Source organism: Tenebrio molitor, chromosome 5 (assembly GCF_963966145.1).
Source record: "Tenebrio molitor chromosome 5, icTenMoli1.1, whole genome shotgun sequence".
Classification (NCBI taxonomy): Eukaryota; Metazoa; Arthropoda; class Insecta; order Coleoptera; family Tenebrionidae; genus Tenebrio; species Tenebrio molitor.
Window position 1 is genome coordinate 25054265 of NC_091050.1, and position 25428 is coordinate 25079692.

At 36.7% G+C, this 25428-nt stretch overlaps 1 protein-coding gene, 1 long non-coding RNA gene and 1 pseudogene across 2 annotated transcripts; 2 read left to right on the forward strand and 1 right to left on the reverse strand.

The window, feature by feature from the left end:
* Positions 1–2881: 2881 nt before the first annotated feature.
* Positions 2882–4872, reverse strand: LOC138131461 (chitin deacetylase 8-like; annotated as a pseudogene).
* A 5966-nt stretch (positions 4873–10838) lies between these two features.
* Positions 10839–14430, forward strand: LOC138130817 (chitin deacetylase 8-like). Its single transcript, XM_069047493.1, has 4 exons — positions 10839–11043; positions 12668–12864; positions 12915–13298; positions 13357–14430. Exons 1-4 carry the CDS (start codon positions 10873–10875, stop codon positions 13892–13894), a joined length of 1290 nt encoding a protein of 429 aa, XP_068903594.1. The 5' UTR covers positions 10839–10872; the 3' UTR covers positions 13895–14430.
* Positions 14431–14855: 425 nt separating this feature from the next.
* Positions 14856–15724, forward strand: LOC138130818 (uncharacterized). The gene is made up of 2 exons (XR_011159652.1): positions 14856–15285; positions 15347–15724. It is a non-coding gene; the product is annotated as an uncharacterized lncRNA (long non-coding RNA).
* Positions 15725–25428: the final 9704 nt, after the last annotated feature.

Below are 25428 nucleotides of genomic sequence, written 5' to 3' on the forward strand. Positions count from 1 at the left end.
AATTGAATCTACCTAAATTATGATAAAATTCAAAACTTCGACCGGATAAAAATTTTTGTATGTACCACGGGCATAATTAGCGTTTGTGACCCTAGCGTGCAATGTCACGCCGCTGGCCACAAACGCCTTCATTACGCCCTTAATATATACAGGGTGTTAGGGAATGGTCTCCCGAGAATTTCAGGGTGAGTTTATCAGGGAAAATGTGGTCGAAAACCTTTATACCGTTTTTGGATAAACTGAACCGTTTTCTGAAAATGAAATTGTTCCCTGCTGTTTTGGGACTGCTGAAATATTGCTTTGTGCACGAAAAAATCTTGTATGTTTCGATTTAAAAATGATTGCTTGGTGACGATTCGAAATTTACTACTGTCAAAGTCTACACTTCACTCAACCAACAATCATTACAATCATTTATAATGCCCGAATACTCCATCCAAGGGGACTTTTAAAATCGAAACGTCATTGTGACAGTAGGTATTCGATAAAATCTGACATAGAGTCATTGTTGTTTTTGGTTGCTAAGCAATTAATATTAATTACAAAACGTTAACTATTTATTTAATTACACAACAATAAAATGGTGCAAAAGTTCCCAAACAGTGGGGCACCGTTTTAAATTTTTATCTTTGAGAAAACCATTCATGTTAGGAAAAAATTGTACTAAGGTTTTCGACCACATTTTCTCTCGCAGACTCACCGTGAAATTCTCGGGAGACCATTCCCTAACACCCTGTATATATAACTATTTTATATCACTGCATATTGACTTGACAATTTTCAAAATTGCGCGAGTATAAACTATCGAAGAATAGTCAACTCTATCCTACCCACACATAGTGTTGTAAATTAACATGTTAATTATGAATGATGTTAATTAACCGGTTAATTATCCGGTTAATTATCCGGTTAATTATGTATCTTGTTAGTTATGGTCAAATATGATCCGATTTGACAAAACTTACAGTTGACTCAAGTTGCAAAAAACTTATCATTTGCAACAGCATTTTTCATAAAAGTACAGTTTTAAAGTAATTTCAAATGACTAATGCCATAAAAGTGCTGTTGCAAAAGCGAACAGGTTTTTTGCAACTTGAGTCAACTTTACTTCCAGTACCTATGCAAAAGAAATTTCGTTTGTGTGAATTTTATAGCGACCTTTTTTAATAACATTTTAGTAATTATTTATTTGAGGTTAGGTACAGCATATATAGATTTAAATTACAGCAATACAAGCAAAATTGATTCGTCAAAGTTACTAAACACGATGAGAGCTAATACCAGAGACCCTTGTCTCTGGCTAATACCAACCTAATTTTTCCTCCGTGGTTTTTTGCAACTTGAGTTTACTTTGAATGAATCAGGATAATTAACAGATATATCCATGGACAATTAACCAATTTTTGTTAATTAACATGGTTTTCATTAACACTTTTTTTTAATGATAATTAACCGTCAATTATGGTTAATTAACATTAATTAACAACGGTCAATTATACCACTCCCAACACTACCTACACAGTTGCCACATAAATGTTCGTAAATAGATGCCATACTTATCCACAATAATTTTGAATTGAATCATTGAATCATCCAATATCAAACGCACTGAAAAGAGTTGTTATGACGTTATAAGATATCAATATTGAAATCTGCTTATTCTAGAGTAAATATACAGATAAAAGGTAGTCTACACAACTTATTGGCATCAGGTGATTTCTTTTTGCCACATCCTTAGTTGATTTTGTTTGTACAGTTGCGAGCAATAAATTTTGATCGTCAAGGTCATTCTTTGACGCAATCTAAAATGCTCCATTGTAAAACAGTCGTAAATATCATAACCTATCATCATGTTGTATGACATTAATTGTCATTTTTTTCTCATTTTTTTGACACTTTGTTGACATGAGCATAATCAGGCAGGGAAATTTTTGTAATTTGTGACAATTTAACCAAATTTTGAAATGACATTGACGACCAAAATTTATAGCTCGCGACAGTACATAACAATATGTTTGAAAATTGTTGTTTCAAATATGTAGTAGTATAATAAATAGCAGAAACCTCTCATCTTATGTCAACCTATGTAGCTCACGCCATCATATTATTAACTTTAACGTCAACCTAGGTTCACTAAATTCAATGTTTCATCAATTTCCTTTTACATGAACAAATTATGCTCCGATTCTAGTTTTACTATAGTAAACTAGGCAAAAATGAATAGGGAATTTTTCCATTTTTGAATTTTTTATAAATACCGTTTAAAATTTGTAATGAAATGTGTTAAAAATATATTAATATACACATTAAATGTAATGTTTCAAGTACTTGTAATATTTTAAATTTATCTTGTGTTTAAGAATACGTGGGAGGATTGGAGCAATTATTTTGCTTTCCAAGAAAAATTGTGGAATTCCCTATCCATTTTTGCCTAGTTTATATTAAAGAACGAGTTTTATAAGGGTTGATTTGGCGCAAGTGTAGAAAACGACCCGTAGGGGAGTTTTGTATGGGACGAGTGCGCCAATGCTCTTATAAAACGAGTTTTTATGTTATTTTTTAGAATTTGCACCCTTGTTTTAATTTTTAAATAAAAAAATTAAATTATCAAATTCTGGTGAATTTTGTATTAATTGGTAATTCAAGGTAACGGATGCAACTACATGTGCAACATATGTTAAAAAGTAGAGTTTGAACATTAATATTGGAAGATTTTTGGTGTAAATGACAATAATACACTGGAATATTGATAAAAATTTTCTCAGATATCCATTAAACTACGAGTGCTTTAAGAGATTGCCATAAACGACTCCAAATTGAATACGATAATAGACCTATTAGACCCACAGTTTCTAAAAATTATATTTAAAAAAAAACTAAATTTTTATTGAACGTATATTTTCTAGTGTAATTAAAATGGTATTTAAGATATTTCTGGTGGAGCAGTTGTGGTCGTTGTATCTGGTGGTTCAGTAGGATTAAGTTGTCCCGTTGGATTTTCCAACCATGGATATACTTCAGGACAGCTTATGCAACTTTTAATATATCTTATTTCATTGTTAGTATTGATTAGCGGACAGTTAATTGCATTGCAGTCTGCTGTTCTGTCATATACATCTGTTTTAAACTGATCTACAGGCACGGGATTCTTCATCCATTCTATTACTTGTTGCTGGCTAACAAGGAAAACATCACTACGACCACCTAGCTCATCTAAAAACTTTTCGAAGCCCTCAAAACTGTTATTGACAACACGGAACCAAGATGATGGCACCATCAGCGATAATGGCGCTTTACTTGTACCTACGCGATCTACTTGTTGCAACAACCAGGTTGAAATATCATCAGCACTTCCCCTAAAAATTCGTTTTTAATATAAATAACTACCACGTTTCGATTGCTTGCTCGATAAAGCAGGATTACACTCTACGCTGTTATTTCCTTGGAGATTATTTATTGGTGCAATCCAGAACCCAGGATGTGACTCTGTCGGACAAGTACATGGAAAAAGTACACGGTTGCTGCGCGATGTCGAAGAACTGTCGTATTGTATGCCAGCAGCCACATAAGCATTAATTGAAACATCACATTCAACTGAAGTTGGGGTGTCCTTGCCCCTATTATATCTTCAGCAGGAATATTTGCAAAAGTAGATATGATAGTTCGTTGTCCTCCAAATTCTTCATATAATGTTTCTTCTGAAGCACTAGACCAATATTCAGCTGAGCTGTTCTTACTAAAATATTTACACTTAAAAAAGTTATGATAGCTTGATTTACATACGTTATTGAGTTCGCGCCAATCTCAAACCCGCGTAAATAAAGGTCCTGGACTCGTTGATAATCAGTATATTCATGGGGTACAAAGAATGTTGCACCGATATTACCGCCGTCAGGATTTTTTCGGTCAAATAAAAGTGGCGTCCAAAGGTCATCAAAAATATCGGGCACCACAGCTTCGTCAAATGTTAAGCTAATGAGCTATAAATATTTATACAAATTATGTATTAAACATAAGATCTTATTTAAAAAAAATGTTGACAATTATGAAATCGTTATAGAAAAGGTGTGTATTATACAGAATGTCCCAGAAATGGAGCACTACCGGTGCATTACGGTGCAGAAGAGATTACCGTAAACGTTAGAAAAATGTTTAAAAAATTCTATTGAAGATCTATAGAAGTTTAGGAAATCGTAAAAATTATCTTAAATCCACGACGACAACACTGCAAGGTAATGATGTATGAGTATATCTTTGTTTACATTGTATTATCATTTTTGCAATAAGTAATTGATTTTTTTGTCTGTAAAATTTTGTCCATATTTTTTTCATGTACACTGCTATGCAAAAAATTCATACGTTAGGGAATTTAAACCAATCTCACACCCACGTAAATAAAGGTCGTGGACTGGTTCATAATCAGTATATTCAGTATATAGGGTACGAAAAATATTGCACCGATATTATTGCCGTCGGGATTTTTTCGCTCAAATAAAATTGGTATCCAAACGTCTTGGAAAATATCGTTTACCACAGCTTCATCAAATGTTAAGCTAATTAACTACAAACAATTTTACAGATTATACGTTGAATAGAAATAGAGCATTTATTTAAAAGCTTATTATCCAATGTTATGTGGTCTTCATTACAAATGTGTGCACATAAGAATTACAATTTTTACCTGAGGAGCGTCTCCAACTGCCAGAGGATTTTCAGTAGAAGCACATTTACAGTTGTTGGAAATGGCACAGCCATCGGCTACACATTTTTCTGCATCTTTTACAGAAGCAGGATAAACTGATGTGAATATTAAGCACAGCAAAATTAGTTCAGCTTTCATTGTAAGACCCATAGAAAACTACGGTTGCATTTTCTCATTGTTGTTATATATATGTGCATTGTCGATAATGTTGTTTCGCAAGTGATAAATTATTTGAATTATCTTAATTTGGGTAGTATTTAAACTTTATATAGATAATGTAAGATGATAATAATGAATTATTAAATTTAATCTTAGTAGAGAAAGTTTTACTTGGAAATTTGCTGAAAGTACTCCTGTCAGATCAATCTTTAAAAAGTTAACATTTAGACTTCACGTTTCTCAGATCCTCTCGGGTTGTTGATGTTGCCATGGAAGCTTTAAAAAACGTGCGTTTTTTGAAAGTTGGATTTATACACGCTGAGGCGTGCTTTAAATAAGCAAAATAGGTCACCAATAAAAAAAAGAAAATTTTTTTAACGGTGAAAAAAACGCGTGTTTTGTGCACTGAAATTAACGCGTAAACACCCGTTTTTTGATCAATTGTAGAAAAATAGTTTTTCTATTGTCGAAAATTTGTCGAATTCACCTATGTCGCGAATGGAGGTTATGTCATAGGTCTCATCGAATGACTCATTGAGCAGAGAAACTCTGTGAGGTGCTTCAAGCCTCCAGATTCCGATAGTTTGGATGAAAGAAGGCGATACACCAGAGAGAGAATTATCTACTGGAGAAGACAGTGAATAAAAGCACGGTAATGGTACAAGAGTATAAATTTGTGTTAAGCGACCAATTAATGTTAATTTAGTGTAAATTATTAGTTAACACTAAAATTATTGTTTTCTCAAATTTCTTCACATTTCTGAACACTCGGAAACCGTTACAATATTATTGTATTCAATTTGGAGTCGTTTATTGCTACCACAAGTGTTTTAATAGATCTCTAAGAAAATTTTTATCAATATTTCAGTGTATTATTGTCATTTACGACAAAAAACTTCCAATATTAATATTCAAACTCTACTTTTTCACATCTGTTGCAGATGTAGTTGCATCCGTTACCTTGAATTACCAATTAATACAAAATTCCCAAGAATTTTAAAATTTAATTTTTTTATTTAAAAATTAAAACAAGGGTGCAAATTCTAAAAAATAACATAAAAAACTCGTTTTATAAGGGCATTGGCGCACGCGTCCCATAGAAAACTCACCTACGAGTCGTTTTCTACACTTGGGACCCGTGCGCAGAATCAAACCTTATAAAACTCGTTCTTTAATATACTTACTATACATATACACAATATTTATACACACAGACGTGGATGCCTTGAGACATGCACGTTTATACGTGAACATGTAAGCAACGTCGTCAATGTGGACGCAAAACGTTTTTGAATGCATAATCAAAATAACAACGATGATGTTTCTGTCTGGGCCAAAAATTTTGCTCGTATGTTGATATATGCACGGGCATGTATCAAGATGTTCACGTTCGTGTGTAACCCGCTAATCAGGCACGAGGCGAAGCCGAACCTAGTAGTCCGAGAGCTGATGAAGTGATGACGAATTTTGGGAAGGAATTTTAGGCAATCAGAAATTTAAAAAATTGTACTGTTTGAATGTTAGTGACTCTGAAATCGAGAGTCGCTAAGGGCGTTTGCGGTTATTTTACTACACACAGCATATGACATTTGCAAAAAATTAATCCCAAAAACATACTTTAGGCAACTTGAAATTGTACTGATTTTTTAGTTTAGCATTTATAGATATTATATTGCTTAGGGAAAGTCAGTTTTTTGAGCTTTCGAATGTATTTTTCGTCTCGACAAAAAACCTAACATTCTCAATCTCAAAAAACCTTTGCTTTGCGCACTTAAAATAAAAATAACTATTTTATGGTCGTCAAGTACACTCTTAATGTAACTAGGCTCACCACGTTCAGCCAAAAGACCCATCCAGTTCTCATAGATGACCAAAGTTTATTCCAGCAGGTTCAGAATGACGGCGGAGTAGATTGAGGCGCTTTATGTTGACTCGATTAATCTTTTGCTGTTCGTATTTTTTTGAGTCCAAGCCTTTCCTTCATCATAACGTGAAGGGAAATCTTGAGAATCCGGGTCATGAAAGTTAGTTCGCTCAGGCTACAGTGTTTCTGTTCTTGCTTCCTTGATTGAAATCATTCGTTCCTCGTCTTGGATGTAGCTTACAAGCAGCTTCTTCTTCTTCAATCGTCTCCTAATTGTCTAGAATGCAGTTCTAACAGGTCTTTGATCTGCGTACGTGCATATAAAGATATGCTAACCTTTAAATTAGGAACATGGCTACCACTTTTATGTGGCAAGAAAATTAATTTGTTTAGATCGAATTGCAGGTTTCAACAGCGAAAATAGCGATTTGTTCCTACACGAAGGATCAGGGTTTAGAGCGTTTTTCAAATTCCCCAGTAAAAGTAAAAAATGCTAGATGGTCAAATAGCGAAATGAGAACAAAAAGAGCAACAATAGAAAATCAGAGAAATGGGTAACCTTACCTGTGGTCCACGGATCAAAAGTTGCAATTTGAAAGCTGTTTAAATCCAAAATACACAGATGTTGAAACGCGAAATACTTGGGTGTTAGCGCGTGCTGCTACTTTTTGATTGTCACTGTGCGCAGCACTGAGACAATAGGTATTTACTCGTATGTAACCGATTACGAAATGCCTAATTTTTGTGGGATAAGTGGGATGTTTGCAGGACGAGTAAAGCCAGTTTTCGCAAAAATACACAAGGCACACAAAGTTAGGTATTTTCACTTATAATATCCCCATGCATTTAACCAGTGGAAAAACGCGCCAAATTATGGAACTTTTCTCTATAACATTTTTACGAAAAAGCAATACAAATTGATTTAAAATTTGGAATAAATTAACCATCAAAATTTATACCCGCCTATGGGTAAGGGCGAAAATTTTCTGTTGTGATAGAAACAGACCTTTGTTAAAAAGTTCAAAATTTAGATTCTCATGGTTACAAAAAATAAAAACTAGTTAATCACATATTATATCCCAAGTGCAAAATTTTTTATCGGATAATTTTTTGCTAATGAGCGAAAACATCCATGAATGAGATCAGAAGACCAATTATTAGCAAATAAGAGCACAAGACGAAGTCGAGGGCTTCGGTCTTCTAACCGAATAATTTATGGATGTTTGAGTTCATTAGCAAAAAATTTTCCGATATTAAAATTTTGCACGAGGGGTATACGGCTGATTATTTCCTGAATAGAATGAAAACAAACGCATTATTTCCAATTCTTTTTATTCAAAATAATTAAAAAAAAAATCAGGTACCGACATTTTTTATCCGATAATTGCACGGTGTGCATTTTAGAGAAATTTTATCGGGTTATTTTTTGTTTTCTCGTTTTGATTGGTCAATATTTGTCACGCAACTGGTTGCTAGACACATCACCTAAAACGACTCGTTTGGTAAAAATTGTGGGGCAAAAAATCTTGGAATAACACACGTATTTCAGAAACACCCTGTAGATTCTATCCGAAAATCGCATTCATGAATCTACTATCCAATGAGAAAGCTACGTTTATTGTTATTACCATGGATACATAAAACATTTCCGGAAATATTTTTGACAACTCTATGTGGAAAGAAAAATATTTCCAGTATAACAAAAATTGCAAAATTTTTATAAAAAGTTCAATTGCATCGGGATATTATAAGTGAAAATTTTTTTGAGTGCATTGCTGACAAAGTTATTAATCCTTGTCAGCAATGCACGAAAATAAAATTTTCAGGATACGAATCTATGCAGAGGGATATTTGGCAAGAAAATCACATGAATACATCAGTGAACGACAAAAAAAAATTATCTAAAGTTTTTTAAAATACATACCAAGACGGTAGAATTTTAACTCCTCAACAAATTGAACTTTTATTGATAAAACTGTAGTAATTTGAATAAAAATTTTGTAATTTTTGTTATACTGGAAATATTTTTTCGTGTTCGTTTCCTGGGATATATAACCGGAAAAGTGGTATATAACTAAATATATACACTTTCCCAGTTATATACCTAACTTGACATATGTCAAAGATAACCTCAAAATTTACAATAAATTAATGTTTTTTAAGACTTTGCCTAAACGGACACCAAAAATGTTATTCAATATTCGTGCGCTGTCAGTTTTCAGGTATTCGGCATGTTTTGCAGTACTTGGCTGACACCTCGTGCTTCAAATTTCAGTCTCATACCTGAAAAGTGATCTGACAGCGCTACTCATATGAAAATAACTATGCTTTCCATCTAGAGTTGTGAAAAATATTTCCGGAAATATTTTATGTATCCATGGTAATAACAATAAACGTAGCTTTCTCATTGGATAGTGCAAAGTGTCTATAAAAGAACATAATATATCAAGAGTCCTGTGGAATTGTGCGGCTCTATATTTTTTTTGGCCGAAATATGTCGAGTCGTTGAAGCTGGCAAATTAGATGTCAAATGACAAATGTCGAATTATTAATATTTAAATCTTAGCGTCAGTTTGTGAGTTCGGCGTCTTAGTTGTTTTGCTTGTGATTTTCTTCAACAGTCTTTATCAAGAGTAAAACGTTTTTCCGCATAAGTGTGAACTGTGAATACCAAAAATAACTTAGGAAATAGCGAAGGTAAGACATTTATTTTCGTATGTTTACAGTAAGTAATAAGCAGTCTTTTTAGTGAACCGCAATGGTTTTATCGCTTGAGCAAAACACCTTCATTGTGATGTCGTATTACCGAAATGGTACCCTGCAGAATGGAGACTGGGTTTATTCTATAGACGCTTGCAAGGAACAATTTTTCGCAAAATTTCCAAATGACAACATTCTGGAAGCAAATTAATTCCACACATTAGAAGGATTGTGGATAGATTTGTGGCATCTGTTGAAAAAGGTAAAAGTGTAGGAAGAGCGCCAATGAATGAAGAAATTGTTGAAGATTTACTCCAACGAATGGAACAAAGCTCAAAAAAATCCCTCAGGAAGTTATCACTTCAGGCTGATGTACCACTGGAAAAAACCTGAACTTCTATTCACACAAAATCACAACACTTCAAGAACTTCGACCAGGTGATTCTGAGAGGCGCTTAGAATACTGCAATTGGTTTTTGGACAATTTGAATGATGACAGGTTCCTAATAATGAATTTGAATTAAACAATTTAATTTTTTAACTTTGCTTGCAGATTATTATTACACATCAGTTTTTTTTTTGACGTAGCACAAAACTATAGAATATGGAGTTCAGAAAATCCACATGCATTTGTAGAAACCCGATTGCATCCTATAAAGGTCGGAGTATGGATTGCTGCCTCACGAAGGCGTTTAATTGCTTTTATTGTAAAAATCAAAGAACCTGTCATTAATGAAGTTACATAACCTCTGTTTTTCTATTTGGTACAGTTGGCTTCAAAAAAAACGGGAAATGAAATTTGACCTAATGTGAATTGGAAATCTAATTTGTCAATTTATGTCAATTTGTGTCTGTTTGACAGTAGTATTTCTGACATATAAGTGCAGTTTTTTTAACCTAAATTCTAAAAGGCCGTTTCAAACTATAAAAATTTAATAAAATCTGACAGAAATTTTTCTGACAATTCCCGTTTTTTTTGAAGCCAACCGTACCACAATATGCTACAAAGCGACAGAAATCAAATATATTCAAGTTCCACAGCACTCTTGATATATGTTCTTTTATAGACACTCTGTAGTTTCATGAATGCGATTTTCTAACGTGTTTCATACAAAAATGTTTATAATTTATACAAAGAAGTTATTTAACTTAGAACTAACGAAATTATTTATTGCACGATTTGAGAAGACAATCAAGTATGTAGTTCATTAGAAACATCAACATTTTAAAGTGGTTCTGAGAATGTATGTTTTTTATAGATAAATCTGACAGCGGATAAATTGTTAAATACATTGATTTATTTATCTGCCATCATCCATATTATATCAGATTGATAAAGAATTCTTTTTTTATTATTAAATACTACCTGAAACAAGATAATACAATATTATCAACAAGTGTTTTGTTATATATAACAGTAACAAAAAAATGTGATAGCAGTTAATTAATGTGTGTCACAATGAAAGCTGTAATAATTTTGCTATTCTTAGCTTTCACAACAGTTTATTCGGCTTCTGTAAAAGCTGCTGACAAGTGTCAAACCGATGGCTGTACCATTTCTGACAACTGTCAATGTTCCTCCGATGCCAACCCTCTCGCAGTTGAAGATTCTCCACAGGTAATACTTTAAATTCTATTACGTGTTCATTGTATCTGGTGTTAAATTTCAGCTCATAGTAGGCGTTGAAGAGACGATTGTGAACGCACTATACAGGTTACGGATCACGGATCAGCTGTTTAAATCTTACGTTTTACACGAGTGGTGGGTTCACAATCGACTCTTCAACGCCTACTACGAGGTGAAATTAAAAAAAAAAAAAACACCCGATACATACAGGTGTCCCGAATATGGCGTACTTACTGACTTATCGAGGATCTTTAAATGTACAGTGCTGTGCAGAAAAATCCCGTACACTTCAAAAATCAAGCAATCAAGTTTTCGAGTATTTTGTGCTTTGTAAATGTGGATTTTGACATTATATTTGTAAATAGGTTATAAATTATCAGTGAAATTGTCACTATTTTATTTTTTATTATTAGGAAAATGAGACAGTTGTTTGACACTGACAAATAAAAAGTCAAAGCCTATTTAGAGCGATTTAACACAGCTGAAAATAAGTGTATAATACATTCATTTTTGTTTTAGACCAGAGTAGGCTATTTTAATTTTTTTAAATGTTGGTATCGGGGCTATGTCAAAATAACAAAATCAAAATCGTTCGAGCTGCCAGTGTCAAATTTGACTTTTTTTGTCCGTGTTTTGTGTTCCAAATGCCGAAACTTCAATTTTATATCTACTATGCCATGCCTAACGCCCCCCAGGCATGAACTCATAGCAAGGATTAGAGATACATATATTTGAAGTAAGTGCCTCACCTGTTTTATAATGATTATGTCCCAATTAATTCTTGATATAGATAGACAAACCGCGTTGACTATAATATCCAAAGAACACCCCGAACTGGAAACGCCACAGTGCAGCAACCGCGACAAGACAATCAGCAGGTTATTGAAGCGACAATTATATATTAATCAATTACAATAAACTTTTGAATGATTCACAAATCAGATAAGTTCCTTTTCAGTTAAAATAAATTGCCGTATTAAGGTAGGTAATTTATTTTTAAATTTGTGCAATATTTACATTTATCAATAAATACATTATTGAGTCCTGGAAACTATGTAATTAATTGGAAAATGATAATTCTTGGCTACATGCTCATGAATTTTGACAAAAAAGCCTAACCTGTAATATTTTACATGGTGTATATTGTCATTCAGCCACAGTCTTACCATACAACTCGCCAAATTTCCAAAGCCTACTCTGGTCTAAAATAAAAGTGAATGGACTGTACGCGAATTTTTTGCACAGGAGTGTACATAAAAAAAATATGGAAAAAAGTTTGCAGACAAAAAATCAATTACTTATTGCAAAAATGATAATACAAGGTAAACAAAGATCTACTCGTACATCATTACCCTGCAGTGTTGTCGTAGCGGATTTAAGATAATTTTTACGATTTCCTAAACTTCTATAGAACTTCAATAGAATTTTTAAAAAAATTTTCTGACGTTTACGGTAATCTCTGCTGCACTGTACTGTAATGCACCGGTAGTGCGCCATTTTCGGGACGCCCTTTTCTATAACGATTTCATAATTGGCAACAATTTTTTTTTTAAATATTATTATGTTTTTTATTATTGTGTTATGTTTAAAACATAATTTGTATAAATATTTATAGCTCATTAGCTTAACATTTGACGAAGCTGTGGTAATCGATATTTTTGAGGACCTTTGGACGCCACTTTTATTTGACCGAAAAAATCCCGACGGCGGTAATATCGGTGCAACATTCTTTGTACCCCATGAATATACTGATTATCAACGAGTACAGGACCTTTATTTACGCGGGTTTGAGATTGGCGTAAACTCAATAACGTATGTTTAAATCAAGCTATCGTAACTTTTTTTAACTGTAAATATTTTAGTAAGAACAGCTTAGCTGAGTATTGGTCTAGTGCTTCAGAAGAAACATTAAATGAAGAATTTGGAGGACAACGAACTATCATATCTACTTTTGCAAATATTCCTGCTGAAGATATAATAGGGGCAAGGACACCCCAACTACAGTTAGAAGGTGATGTTTCAATTAATGCTTATGTGGCTGCTGGCCTACAATACGACAGTTCCTGGACATCGCGCAGCAACCGTGTACTTTTTCCATATACTCTTGACTACTTGTCAACTCAAGAATGTCGTACGGGTACAACTTGTCCGTCAGAGTCACATCCTGGGTTCTGGATTGCTCCAATAAACAATCTCCAAGGAAATAACAGCATAGAGTGTAATTCTTTCACTACCTGCTTTATCGCGTAAGCAAAAATGTCGTCGTAGTTATTTGTATTAATTAAATTAAAAATGTGTTTTCAGGGGAAGTGCTGATGATATTTCAACCTGGTTGTTGCAACAAGTAGATCGCGTAGGTACAAGTAAAGCACCCATAACGTTAATGGTGCCATCTGGTTGGTTCCGTGCTGTCAATAACAGTTTTGAGGGCTTCGAAAAGTTTTTAGATGAGCTAGGTGGTCGTAGTGATGTTTTCCTTGTTAGCCAGCAACAAGTAATAGAATGGATGAAGAATCCCGTGCCTGCAAGCCAGTTTAAAACAGATGTATATGAGAGAACAGCAGAGTGTGATTCACCAGTCAACTGTGCTCTAGAAAAGACTGATGGCAACATACGATATATGAAAAGTTGCATACCCTGTCCTGAAGCATATCCATGGTTGGGAAATCCAACAGGAGAACTTAATCCTACAACAACATCCTCAGGATCAACAACAACAACAACCCCAGGATCAACAACAACCCCAGGATCAACAACAACCCCAGGATCAACAACAACCCCAGGAACAACAACAACAGAAACAACAGAGGCAACTACGACTGCCCAACCAGAAGCAGCATAAATGCTATTTTAATTACATTTAGCAATACTTACCAAATATATATGTACCGAATTTAAAAAACGACTTTTTGTGTAATTGCTAAAATTTCAAGCGGAGCATAATTTCTTTGTGGAAAAGGGTATGCCCGAAACATTTAACCAAGTAAACTTAGGTTGATGCTGTAAAAGTTGATAATATGGTGGCGTGATCTAATTTGCCCCGAAGTGATTTGTAAATTGACGCGACCTCTGCTCCACTCTTTATATCCTCATGTATATTTCCATTAAAGCAAGTGTTCAGTATTCGACAAGAGTCGCAGGTTCGTAGCGAGGCCTGTTAGTTGTTCTATAAAAGTAAATCCTGCAAAAACGTGCGCAGCTTTTTGTCCTGCTTCTTGCGTATTCTTTCTTGATACTCCGTTTGATACTACCCGCACACTCATTCTGAAATTACATTTTATTTTGATATATTATCCATATGTTTTTAACCTATATAAATGTAAAATTTATGTAAGTTTTAAATTAATCTACGTATAATATAAACTTACTACAACTCCTGCGAATAAGATATACAAGCTGTTTTTAAAATGCGTTTAGAAAATTTAAACAGTGATAGAACTCATCAAAACAAATTATTTTTCTACCATACATTCAACTACATATAGGATGTAACAAAAATAAGTGCATTTATAGTTCATTTTTTTTATTATAGTCCGATGAGCTTAGTCCGAATCAAGAAGTCGACATGACCTGCGTCTGCTTTCGACATTTGACAGCAGTGCATGGTTCTACCAATATTTGAAAATTTATTTAGGCAACATGAGACAGATATTGTGTTCTTTCGTGCTTTCTTTCCGTTTTAATTTTATCTTTCAAAAAACCGCTCCCTTCAGAATGCTTTTGATAACTATTTAGATATCAACTAATAGGTCAGATATATTAAAAATTGTTGAAAACAGCACTAAACAACCACGTTTGCCGACGCAAATCGCAACGGCACGAGTTCTTTCTCTTTTCTCGCCAAAAAGTCGACCGAACCACCAAGGGCGTAGCAAAGGGGGGGGGCCAGGTGGGCCCGGCCCACCCCAGAATCCTTCTGGCCCACCCCAGAATAAAAGTAAAACACATTAAAAACAAGATACATCTGCAATATCTATGTATCATCTGTCTGTGGTTTAAAATCTGGCCCACCCCAGCAAAAAATCATTGTTACGCCCTTGCGAACCACCTCACGTACTGTTTTCGCCATGTTGAACCAGTGTCCGAGCGCTCGTGTGAAATAGCGTCCAGGAGGCGAAAATCCATCAACCGATTAACCGACCGGCGAAAAGCAGGAACCTCGATCCACTGAGGGATCGAGCCCGACGTCCAAGTCACGTCCAAGTGACGGATTACGTACGGTTCGCAACGCAAGTAAGTACGACCTCGAAACACCAAAATGGCGGCTCTCGCAACCGGAAAATTTATCACGCAGGGCTACCAGCAGGATTCTATCATCCAATCTCCAGGATTGTATCATTCAGGATTCAATCGCTCAACGATTCGAGGTCATCCTACATCCTCACCATCAATCCCGCACCACCTCGTGGAGGCACCAGCGGACACCGCGCCGGCCAGGGAGGAGGCGAGCCCCGACTCCGGAAGAGCTCCGCCAGGCGACTGTAACACCTGCTAGTAAATTGTACGGTCCTCCTCGAGTCCACTTCTCGGCCCCACTGGACCATCTGACGAAGACCGCAAAAATCCGAGGAGCGACCGGTACCTACTCCACAATACCGCACCCTGCGAGGTGCCGGAATCTGGCAAAGCCGCTCCTGTACCAGGACCCAATAAATCTCGTATTGTCCCCACATTTATGCGTCTTTCACTCCCATTCGGCACCCTATCCGGAAAACTGTTTGTGACCGGCCCCTTTGGGTCGTAATACTGCCTATTAAACACTTAAGAACAAATTATATTAAACTCCAAAACAAAAACATGGAAAAATTTATTAGAACACATTAAAACTACAGAGGCTGTTCAAAGTGACGTCTACCGTTTCTCAGTTCTCTTCTCACACATGCCTTAGCACGGCCCAAATCAACGATTGTTGTTCTGATGATTATGTTTGGATATTTTCTACTTTTTTATGTAATTTTTTGAATAAAATATGTCAAGTTGCGTAGATAGTTTAACCTGTGGTAGAACACCAAAAAAGATAATAATTGAGCCAATAATGTCTTATACAAATGTAAAAAATAAAAAACGTAGTAGACTTTTTTTGTTGTGATTTAAAGTGTGTCTCAATTCTAAATTTCCACAAACACTGCATTCTACGTTGGAAATACAATCGGCAACATTGTTTGGTGAAAAATGCGTCAGTTGTATTTGTTAGGTTATCTGTCAATTTCCATTTTTACAACTCAAAATGTTAGAATAAAGGAGAAGAACGAAAACCTTTTTTAAAATGCAGCAAGTAAGTAGGTAGAAAATCAAATTCTAAAAGCAAAATAAACTTATGAACTGATTTTAATGTTTTCGAATCAGGTTTATAAAATAATTATATTGCCAACTTGGGTTATAAGAATCCCCAGTTTAGAAATATTTTTATTTTGCCAACATTATTCAACAGGTGGTGAAAATTTGGAATTGAGACAAACTATAGTTCAAAATTAAGTCACTTTGACAAAAACCTCAATCTTTTACTCTAAATTCCACAGTCTTTTTACTTTGTTGTTTAAGCTTTTGTTTGTTGTAGTTGCTGGCACTATTTTATCATCACTTTACAAATTTTATCAGAAATTCATGAAGAAACTCAAAAAACTTAAACGATAAAAATGAAACATAACATGGAATGACATAAATAAAAACTTGACCTTTTTATATTGGTCGTACTATGGCGGCCACAAAATTTTGGCCGTCACTTTCTTGACATTCAAGAAACGTGTAAATAAACCTTTAGGAATCGTAACCCTACTTTCGATTCTTGTCATTTTGACAATCAATTTAAACTGTTTGAAGCTCAGATATTCCAAAAATTCGACATGAATGAACAAAATTAGAGCAATCGTACATAGATAACCTGAGGTAAACGTTCTATATAGTAAAAATGACAAAATAATTTTGAGTTTTGCTATTTACCACCCAAAAAATAACGTTCATAATCAAGACGGTAATCATGATGACAATAAAGTACGGATTACAATTTTTTTTTTTTGAATTGACAGACATACGGGCCTATTCTGTAACTGTTCTGTTAATTTTAACCATCCGCTAATAAATTAATTTTTAACAACCGGTTATCTACAAATAACCAAAAATGTATTCTGTAAGACAAATTATTAACGGGTATTAAGGGGTAGGTTAAAAAGCATTATTTTAGCGGCTAGGTTATTTTGAAGAATGAAGTCAGGCACGGAAGCGTACAAATACATATGGCAACGTCGCAATCACTGTCAGCTGGAGGAACAACAGTCAAATAGTTCTTTGCAAAATTATACCTAACCTCAACTAATAGTTGCAGACTACATTGGTATGGGCACAGACTACTCAAAAACGTGAAATTGAAATTAAAAATCTACCGGTTTTTGTTCTTTTTTCAAAACTCAACAGTTTATGATTTATCGAATTGTTGCATTACTTTTGCCCCTCACTGTATAAATGAAAGTAATTGGTAATTGATACCACTTTTACGACAACCCTCGTTAAGCGGCAATAAACCACTCAAGGAATTAAAAGGTCGTTTTAAATATCGATAGATGCACTTTAGGTATCAACTCAAATATGTTACAGCTTGCCCATTGTAGCTTGAGCTGTGAGGGATGCGCAAAGTTGAATAAAAAGGTCAGATAAAGAGGCCCTGGAAGCGGCAAAGAAATGCGACAAAATTAGTGAAGGGGCTGTAAGACCACTGCGCATCCGGTTCTTACAGCTCAAGTTACAATGAGAAAGCTGTACAGGGTGATTCATCTTTTACCACCGGTGACAAAATTACCCTTAAGAATTGAGAAAAATTTATGGAATTGACAGATTTGATTTGTCGAAAAATTTACTTACGAGTACATTTGTCGCCTTCATTCCAGTTCATGCACCAAAAGAATATTCATTGCGAACGCCATTATGATTTGGGACCGTTTTGACGTAAGTTAATTTTTAACGGCTGGGTATACCACCCGCTAAAAATTAGCAATTTGAGTTAAATTTTAACGACTTTTGGTTAAAATTTTGGCTTAAAGAATAGCGCAATGGGTTAAAATATTTTAACCGTTGTTTTAACGTTTAACTTTTAACCAAGTGTCTTACAGAATAGGCCTGATAGTACGTCAAATCTGCCCGCCAAATGTGAATATTTTCAGCAGTTCTCAAACAAACTAATGTCTGTGACTCTTTTGTAAACCATTAATATTTCTATAAGGCAAGTTGGATTATTTTGCCTCCTTTTAACACGTACCACCTCAAGTTAAAATCTGCACAACTTTCAAAGTCACAAAAAATCATGAATTAAGATCCGGCGAACGAGAGCACCGTAACACTGGTCTACTCCTTAGTATACATCTCTCCCGGCAGTTCTGAAGAATCACCTTCTCACCATAAACTACTGTTGTCGGTAGTTCATCTATAAAATGCGGTTTTTCGTGTCTTTTTAATTACCACTGAAAAAATTTAATTGTGTGGAAAAATTCTTCTGGTTTCAGTTATCGAACCTTTCGCATGTGTAGGCATATTTAAAGTTCGCCACACATCAAATGGCAAAAGTGAGGCAAGTGAATCATTTGTGACCACAGGAGTGTGCAGTGAATTAGGATTATGATAGGCGGTGATAGAAATACAGTTACCAAGTGTTTTGGTAACTGGATGATGGCAGGTTTGGGCAACCTGGGCTATGAAATCAGTGTTTATATCAATGTTTAAAACCTCTGATAGATACCATGGTATATTCTTGAGCATTGGACTAGGTTCGTGTGGGACACCTTTGACTGATGACACTGGGCCGTTGATCGGGCGCATTATGTCGGGATAGCCGGTGGCGTCACAGATCATGCGTTTGATTAATAAAATGTTAGGAGGTTATCCCGGTTCCCATGTACTGAGGTGATATTAGTAACGTATGGACACGGGCTGTAGGCTTACACGCTGACATTGGCGCTCTTCTTCTGCGGAGATTTCGAGCAGGCTGTGGATCCCAAACTGCACACTGGGGCTGTTGCAGGTGCTACCAGAACATGCGACGCAACCCCGGAATGTAGCGCTCTGAAGACGACGCCCGTGGTTGGAGCCCCTCGTCATGATCGAGTTAAGGGGGAAGAAACCCCCTGGTAAGTCACTGTATATTCTTGATTTGTGACATATGTGTCAGGGGTTATCGTTTACATGTTTGTACCGTCCCAATTGAGCTTACTCGAGTCCGGACCTGTGCTTAGTTTTTTGACTGACTGAATAAGGTGGAGTTGAGTCCGATTGTAGATTATCGTACGACTGTAGCTAAGATTGTCTAATTTAACGTGTGCTGAGGAGACCCATAAATTGTCAAATACAGAGCGGATAAGGCCTTTGGGCAAAAATAAAGTCTTATAATAATTGTGTAACTGCTACCATAACGATGTCAATACTTTTATTGTTATTTTTATTACCACGTTTAATCATTTTAAACACGAAAAAATATTTTATTTCATGCTGTGTCAAATTTCAATACTTTACGTCATCAGTTTGAATCCGGGAAAACGCAAAAAACGGTCGAACGCCGGTTAAGTGTTGCTATTGGAAACATAAAAGTAACAATCGCAATAACAATTATTCAGTTTTAAGAAATGTTTTATTTAAAACTACATCTAAATACAAATTAACAATTTAACTATCTCGGCCACAAAGAAGATGCACTTACTTTCTCAGACTAAAAACGTTAGTTCACAAATAAAATAATACAACTATTTAAACCAAATCTAAAAAATAGGCCAGCCAGCACAACCTCTTCCGTAATTTTCTTCACATTATTTTCTGATTTCCATTTACAAAAATGGCTGAATTGTTTTTGATACCTTTCATCAGACTTAATTCAGCACAGGCTTCTGCAGATTTTCTTACAATTTCTGTAGGATTTGCTTTAGAAGTCATTTTGACGCACAAAATTATTTCAACAAAATAAACAATTGCCAAACAGCCGTTGCTAATCATGTTGCAAAAATGTGACTAGATTTGGAGCTTTTGTTGAATTATTTTTAAATTAGTTTTTTTTTTTTTTTTTTTAATTTAAAGTTTTATAGGGCTTCAACAGCTGTGGTTATTAGCCCTATGTTATTCTACATTATTGGTTTTATAGTAAGTGGTATATTTCACAATCTCGTATGTATTGGATGACGTGTTCGGGTTCCGTGTTCAGGATGGTTGTCATGTTGTTTGCTAGTTGGTTTTTCTCTCTGTGGTGTTGTAGGTTTGGGCAGTCTAGTAATATGTGTTTGACTGTGGTGGGTGTGTTGCATCTTCTGCATGTTGGTGTGTTGCTTCTTTCGAGTAGGTGCTTATGGGTTAGTGCTGTGTGGCCGATCCTTAGTCTCCTGAGGATGACCGATTCACGCCGTGTCAGTTCTTTGTGGCTTTTGGGTTGAAGGTCGGGGGCGATGTGGCGTAATTTGGTGTTAGTATTTTTCCATTGAGTCTCCCAGTCGGCGTGTATTGATCTTTTTATTATGCTTATGGCATCGGTGACAAGGAGTGACTCTTGAGTTTCTTGACCGGCCTGAATTGCGTCCCTAGCGGCTTGATCTGCCTTATCGTTGCCTTGCAGGTTACAGTGAGATGGGATCCACACAAAGAGAATTGACTTGTCTTGTTTTTCCGTTTCGTAGAGAGTTTTTTGGATGAGGTGTAGGAGGTGGTTTTTTGGTGATGTGCGTCGGATTGCTTGAATGGCACTGAGGGAGTCGGTGCAGATGATAATGTTCTTTTGGTCTAATGTTTGACTATAGCATAGGGCCTGGTGGATAGCATAAAGTTCGGCGGTGTGGATACTGCTTTCGTTGGATAGCTTGAACTTTCTCTCAGTTGCGTTTTGTGGGGAGTAGAAGGCACATCCTACTCCTTCGTGTGTTTTCGATGCATCCGTGTATATGACTATGTCATGTGTATGAGCCTCTAGTATCGTGTCTAGTTGTATTTGTATCTGAGCTGGGTTGGTTGGTTTCTTTGTGTGTGTCAGTATTGTTAGGTTCGTTTTGGGTGTTTTATATCTCCAGGGTGGGTATGGCGCTGTTGGTGTGGGAAATAATTTTTTGAGGATGTCGGTGGTTGGTTGTGTGTCGTGGAAGAAAGGTTTTGGTGTTGTAGCATTTGCCGCGTATTCTTCTGAGTAAGGATTTGTGGTCACCTTGTTGTGTAGCGGGTGTGATCTGAGGGTAAGCACTTTGAGTTTCTGTGTGTGTGTAAGTTGCTTTCTGCGGAGTGGGAGTGGGGTCTCATTTGATTCGCGGTGAAGGCTTAATGCTGGGCTTGTTCTGAAGGCGCCAAGTGCTAGTCTGAGGGCTGTGTTTTGTATGGTGTCTAGTTTGCAGAGTTGGGATCTTGTTGCTGATCCGTAGGCGGGGGATCCATAGTCTAGTTTAGATCTTATCGTGGCTCGATAAGTGCGTAGGATGGTCCTTTCGTCGCTCCCCCAGTTGGTGTGAGCTATGGCTTTCAGCAGATTTAGGCGTCGAAGGCAGTCGTTCTTTAAGGTGGTGATGTGTGTCGAAAAGGTCAGTCTCGAGTCGAAGGTTATGCCTAGGTATGTTTGATGTTGTACCTGTGTTAGTGGTTGACCGTAGAGTTGCAGCGGCTCTAGTGCTTCTTTGTTGCGTCTTCTGGAGATCCGCATTATGGTTGTTTTTGTTGCAGAGCAGCGAAATCCAGTTTCTGCGGACCATTTCTCTATTATTTGTAGTGAGTTCTGGATTATCTTTTGGGTGGTGGTTATTTGTGATCCTCGACAGAATACTATCAGGTCGTCGGCGTATATTGAGGCTACTACTGGTTTGGGTATTATTCCAGGGAGGCTGTTTATCGCTACAAGGAATAGTGTGCTGCTTAACACTGAGCCTTGAGGTATTCCGTTCGTTTGATGGAAGGTGTTGGACAGCTTGCCGTTTATCCTTACTTGTAATGTTCTGTTTTCCATGAAGTTGCGTAAAAACTGGAGCATGTTACCGGTTACTTTCCAGTCTGTTAGCTTTTTTAGAACATTATATCTCCAGACTGTGTCAAATGCTTTTTCGATGTCTATAAATGCTGTTAGCATTTCCTGTCGGTTTGCTAGGGCGTGACATGCCTCTGTGTGTAGTAGCAATATGGAGTCGAGAGTGGATCTGTTGGGCCTGAATCCGTTTTGAGCATTGTGAAGTAGTGATTTGTCTTCCATATACCACATTAGTCTTGCGTTTACCATTCTCTCGAGTAGCTTGCATAAAGTGCACGTGAGTGATATTGGACGGTAACTGTTTGCTTCGGTTTTTTGTTTTCCAGGTTTGAATACGGGAATGATGATTGCTTTTCTCCAAATGTCTGGGAATTTTTGCTGTTGCCATATGTTATTGAATATCTTGAGGACGACTCCTTGAGCTTTTGGTGTTAGGTTCTTTATTAGTAAGTCTGGAATGTTATCTGGTCCCGTGTTTGATGCCCTTGGTCTGTTCATAGCTGTCTGCATCTCTGTTGGCGTGAATTCGTGGTTGATCGGGTTCCCGTTGTCGTTGCTGTCATATTGAAGTGGGAGATTCTCGCTCTTTTGTTTGTGTTTTAGGAAGTCTTTTGAATAATGGTTATCACTGGATGCTTTTTGATATTGTTCGCCTAGGATGTTTGCCATTTGTATCTCGTCTGTCGTTAGTGTGCCGTTGGACTGGTTGAGAGCTGTTATTTTGTAGAATCTTTTTTTGCCTTGTATCTTGTGGATTGTTTTCCATATCTCCGACGTTGGGGTGTTCGTTGTTAGTGTCGAGATGTAATCTTCCCATGCTTGTTGCTTCCTCTTTTTTATGGTTATCCTCGCCTTGGCTCTTGCTTGTTTCAGTGCTATGAGGTTCTGTTGGGATTTGTGTTTTTTTGTAGCGGTATAGAGCTTTCTTGCTTGCTCGTGTGGTTGTTTCGCATTCGTCGTTCCACCATGGGACTGGGTTGTGTCTGTGGCGTTGTTGTGTGTATCCTATATTGAGTTCTGCTGCGTCGATCATTATCTTGGTGAATTGCTGTACTTGTGTCTCGGGGTCTGTATATTCTAGGATAGGATAGCAGTTCTGATCTATGTAGTTCTGATATTCTGTCCAGTTGGCTCTTTTAAAGTTCCATTGTTGTGTTGTTTGATGGATTATAGTTTGTTCGGGGTGGGTTTCTATTTTTATAGGGTAGTGGTCGCTGTCGTGTAGGTCATCCAGAGGTTCCCATGTGTAGGTCGTTGCATTCTCGGGTGTAGTGAAGCTAAGATCTATTGTGCTGAATGAGCCGTGTTGTGTGCTGAAGTGTGTTGGATCTCCAGTGTTTAGTATCACTATGTCTTCGTGTAGGATGGTGTCTTCTATTATTTTTCCTTTTACGTTTATTTGGGTGGAGTCCCATGTTGGGTGGTGTGCATTGAAATCTCCTACCAGTAGGTATGGCTTTGGTAGTTGGTTTATGATGTTTAGAATTTTGTTTTTGTCGATTGGTCTTGACGGGGGTATATATATACTACATATTGTGAGCTTGCTGGGTCTCCATATTTTTACGGCTATAGCCTCTAGTTCGGTGTGTAGGGGAACGGGTTCTGAGTGATAGGAGTCGTTTACGAAGATAGCTACTCCTCCGCTTGCTCTCTTTTCGTTTTCTGCTTCTCTGTTTTTGTAATAGTGTGTGTGGCCGGTTAGAGTAGGGGCGTGATTTTCGTTCAGGTTGGTTTCTTGTAGTGCTACACAGGTTGGTCTGTATTTGTCGATGATTCTTTTGAGATGGGGAAATCGCGGATATATTCCACTGCAGTTCCATTGTATAGCCGTGAATTTGTCTAGTATGTGTCGTCAGTGTCGCTGTCTTGTCGCACGTTTTGTTGTGTTGTTTTATGTTTACTCTTGTTTTCGAGTTTCTTTCGGAGTCGTGTGAGTCTGTTTTTCATAGATTGGTTGTTAATGGCTGCGTGGATTGTCATAATCATTTGTATGACGCCTTCAGTATCATCTGTGAATCGCTGGAGTTCGGTTTCTGGGTTGCTGTGGCCATATTGATTCTATGAAACTAATGAAGTTTTCGTGGGTGAGTGGGAGTGTTGTAGGATCTTCCATAATTATTCTTTTGATTTGTTGATACGCGCTTTCCTTTGTGTTGTCTGGCACTGAGGTTAGTGATTCTGTTGAGGATGGTTGTCGGTGTAGGTTTTCGGCTGATTGTGATCTTTTGACTCTTTTGCTTTTCGGCGTTTTTTCCGGGGCCGTGTAGGTTTTCGGTTGGTTATTTGGCTCTTTGAAGGTTATTTCTTCGGTGTTTGTTTCAATGCTATTCGGGTCGGTTAGTTTGGAGATGGTGCTTTCTGTGTTTTTGGCCTTTCGTTTGTTTGGGGGTTTTCCTTGATTGTCTTTTTCGAGGTTCTCGGTTTGTGCTTTTTCTTGAGGTATGACTTCTGTGTCACTGGTGTCGGGTAGGTCTTCTTGTTGCATTGCATTTTCTGTTGGGTTGGGGCATTTTGCCGCGACATGTCCTGTTTTCTTGCATAGGAAGCAGATCATCTCATCATATGTTGTGAATATTCTGTAGGTTGTGTCTTCATAGGAGATGACTATGCTCGTAGGTAGATTCTCTGTTTCTTCTGGTTGAGGGGCAGCGTAAACTTGCCTTCTGAAACTCTCGATGTGGGCGTATTCTTCCCCTGCTATGCCTGCTCTTAGGGTTGTGATTTGTGACACTAGTTTGAGTCCTGTTTGTTTTAGTGCTTGTTCTATTATGTGATGAGGGATCGAGCTGCATACATTTGATATTATTATCCTTTTGGCTGAAGATATTAATTTTCGGACTTTCGTTCGTGTTCCTGCTATTGATATTTCTGGGAACTTGGTTACGAAGTCGTCGGCTAGTTGTTTGCTGCTTAGGTAAATGCATATGCGGTTATTGGAGATTTTTGATATTGAGATTATGTTTTTTGGTCCGATCACTTTTCCTATGCTTGTGGCATAGTCTGTTAGGCGAGTGTCTTCTATGGCATCTATTATGATAGCTTGTTCTCTTTTGGGAAATTTGTTGGGTTGCTGTGAGATTATTTGAGCATAGTTTGGTCTATTTTCTTTTTGTGTGTTGTTATTGGCTTCCATGTTTTGTTGGTTGCGGCCTTTTCAGGCGCATAATGCGGGGTTTGTCGTGTTTTTTGTTTGTTCTTCTGATATCTTATCGGTGTTGTGGTTTTGAGTATTATTTGGTGTAAATGATTGAAAATTCGGGGATTTGAAGACCTCTCACCAGGTTCCTTTGACGGTTATGGTTCGGAGGGTTTCTGTTCCCTTGGCTCGGTCGAAAGTTTTACTTTTATTCGCTCTCGAGATCGTGTTTTTGCTCGGTGACTTGGAACACGTGTGCACTCGTTCAATTCACCTT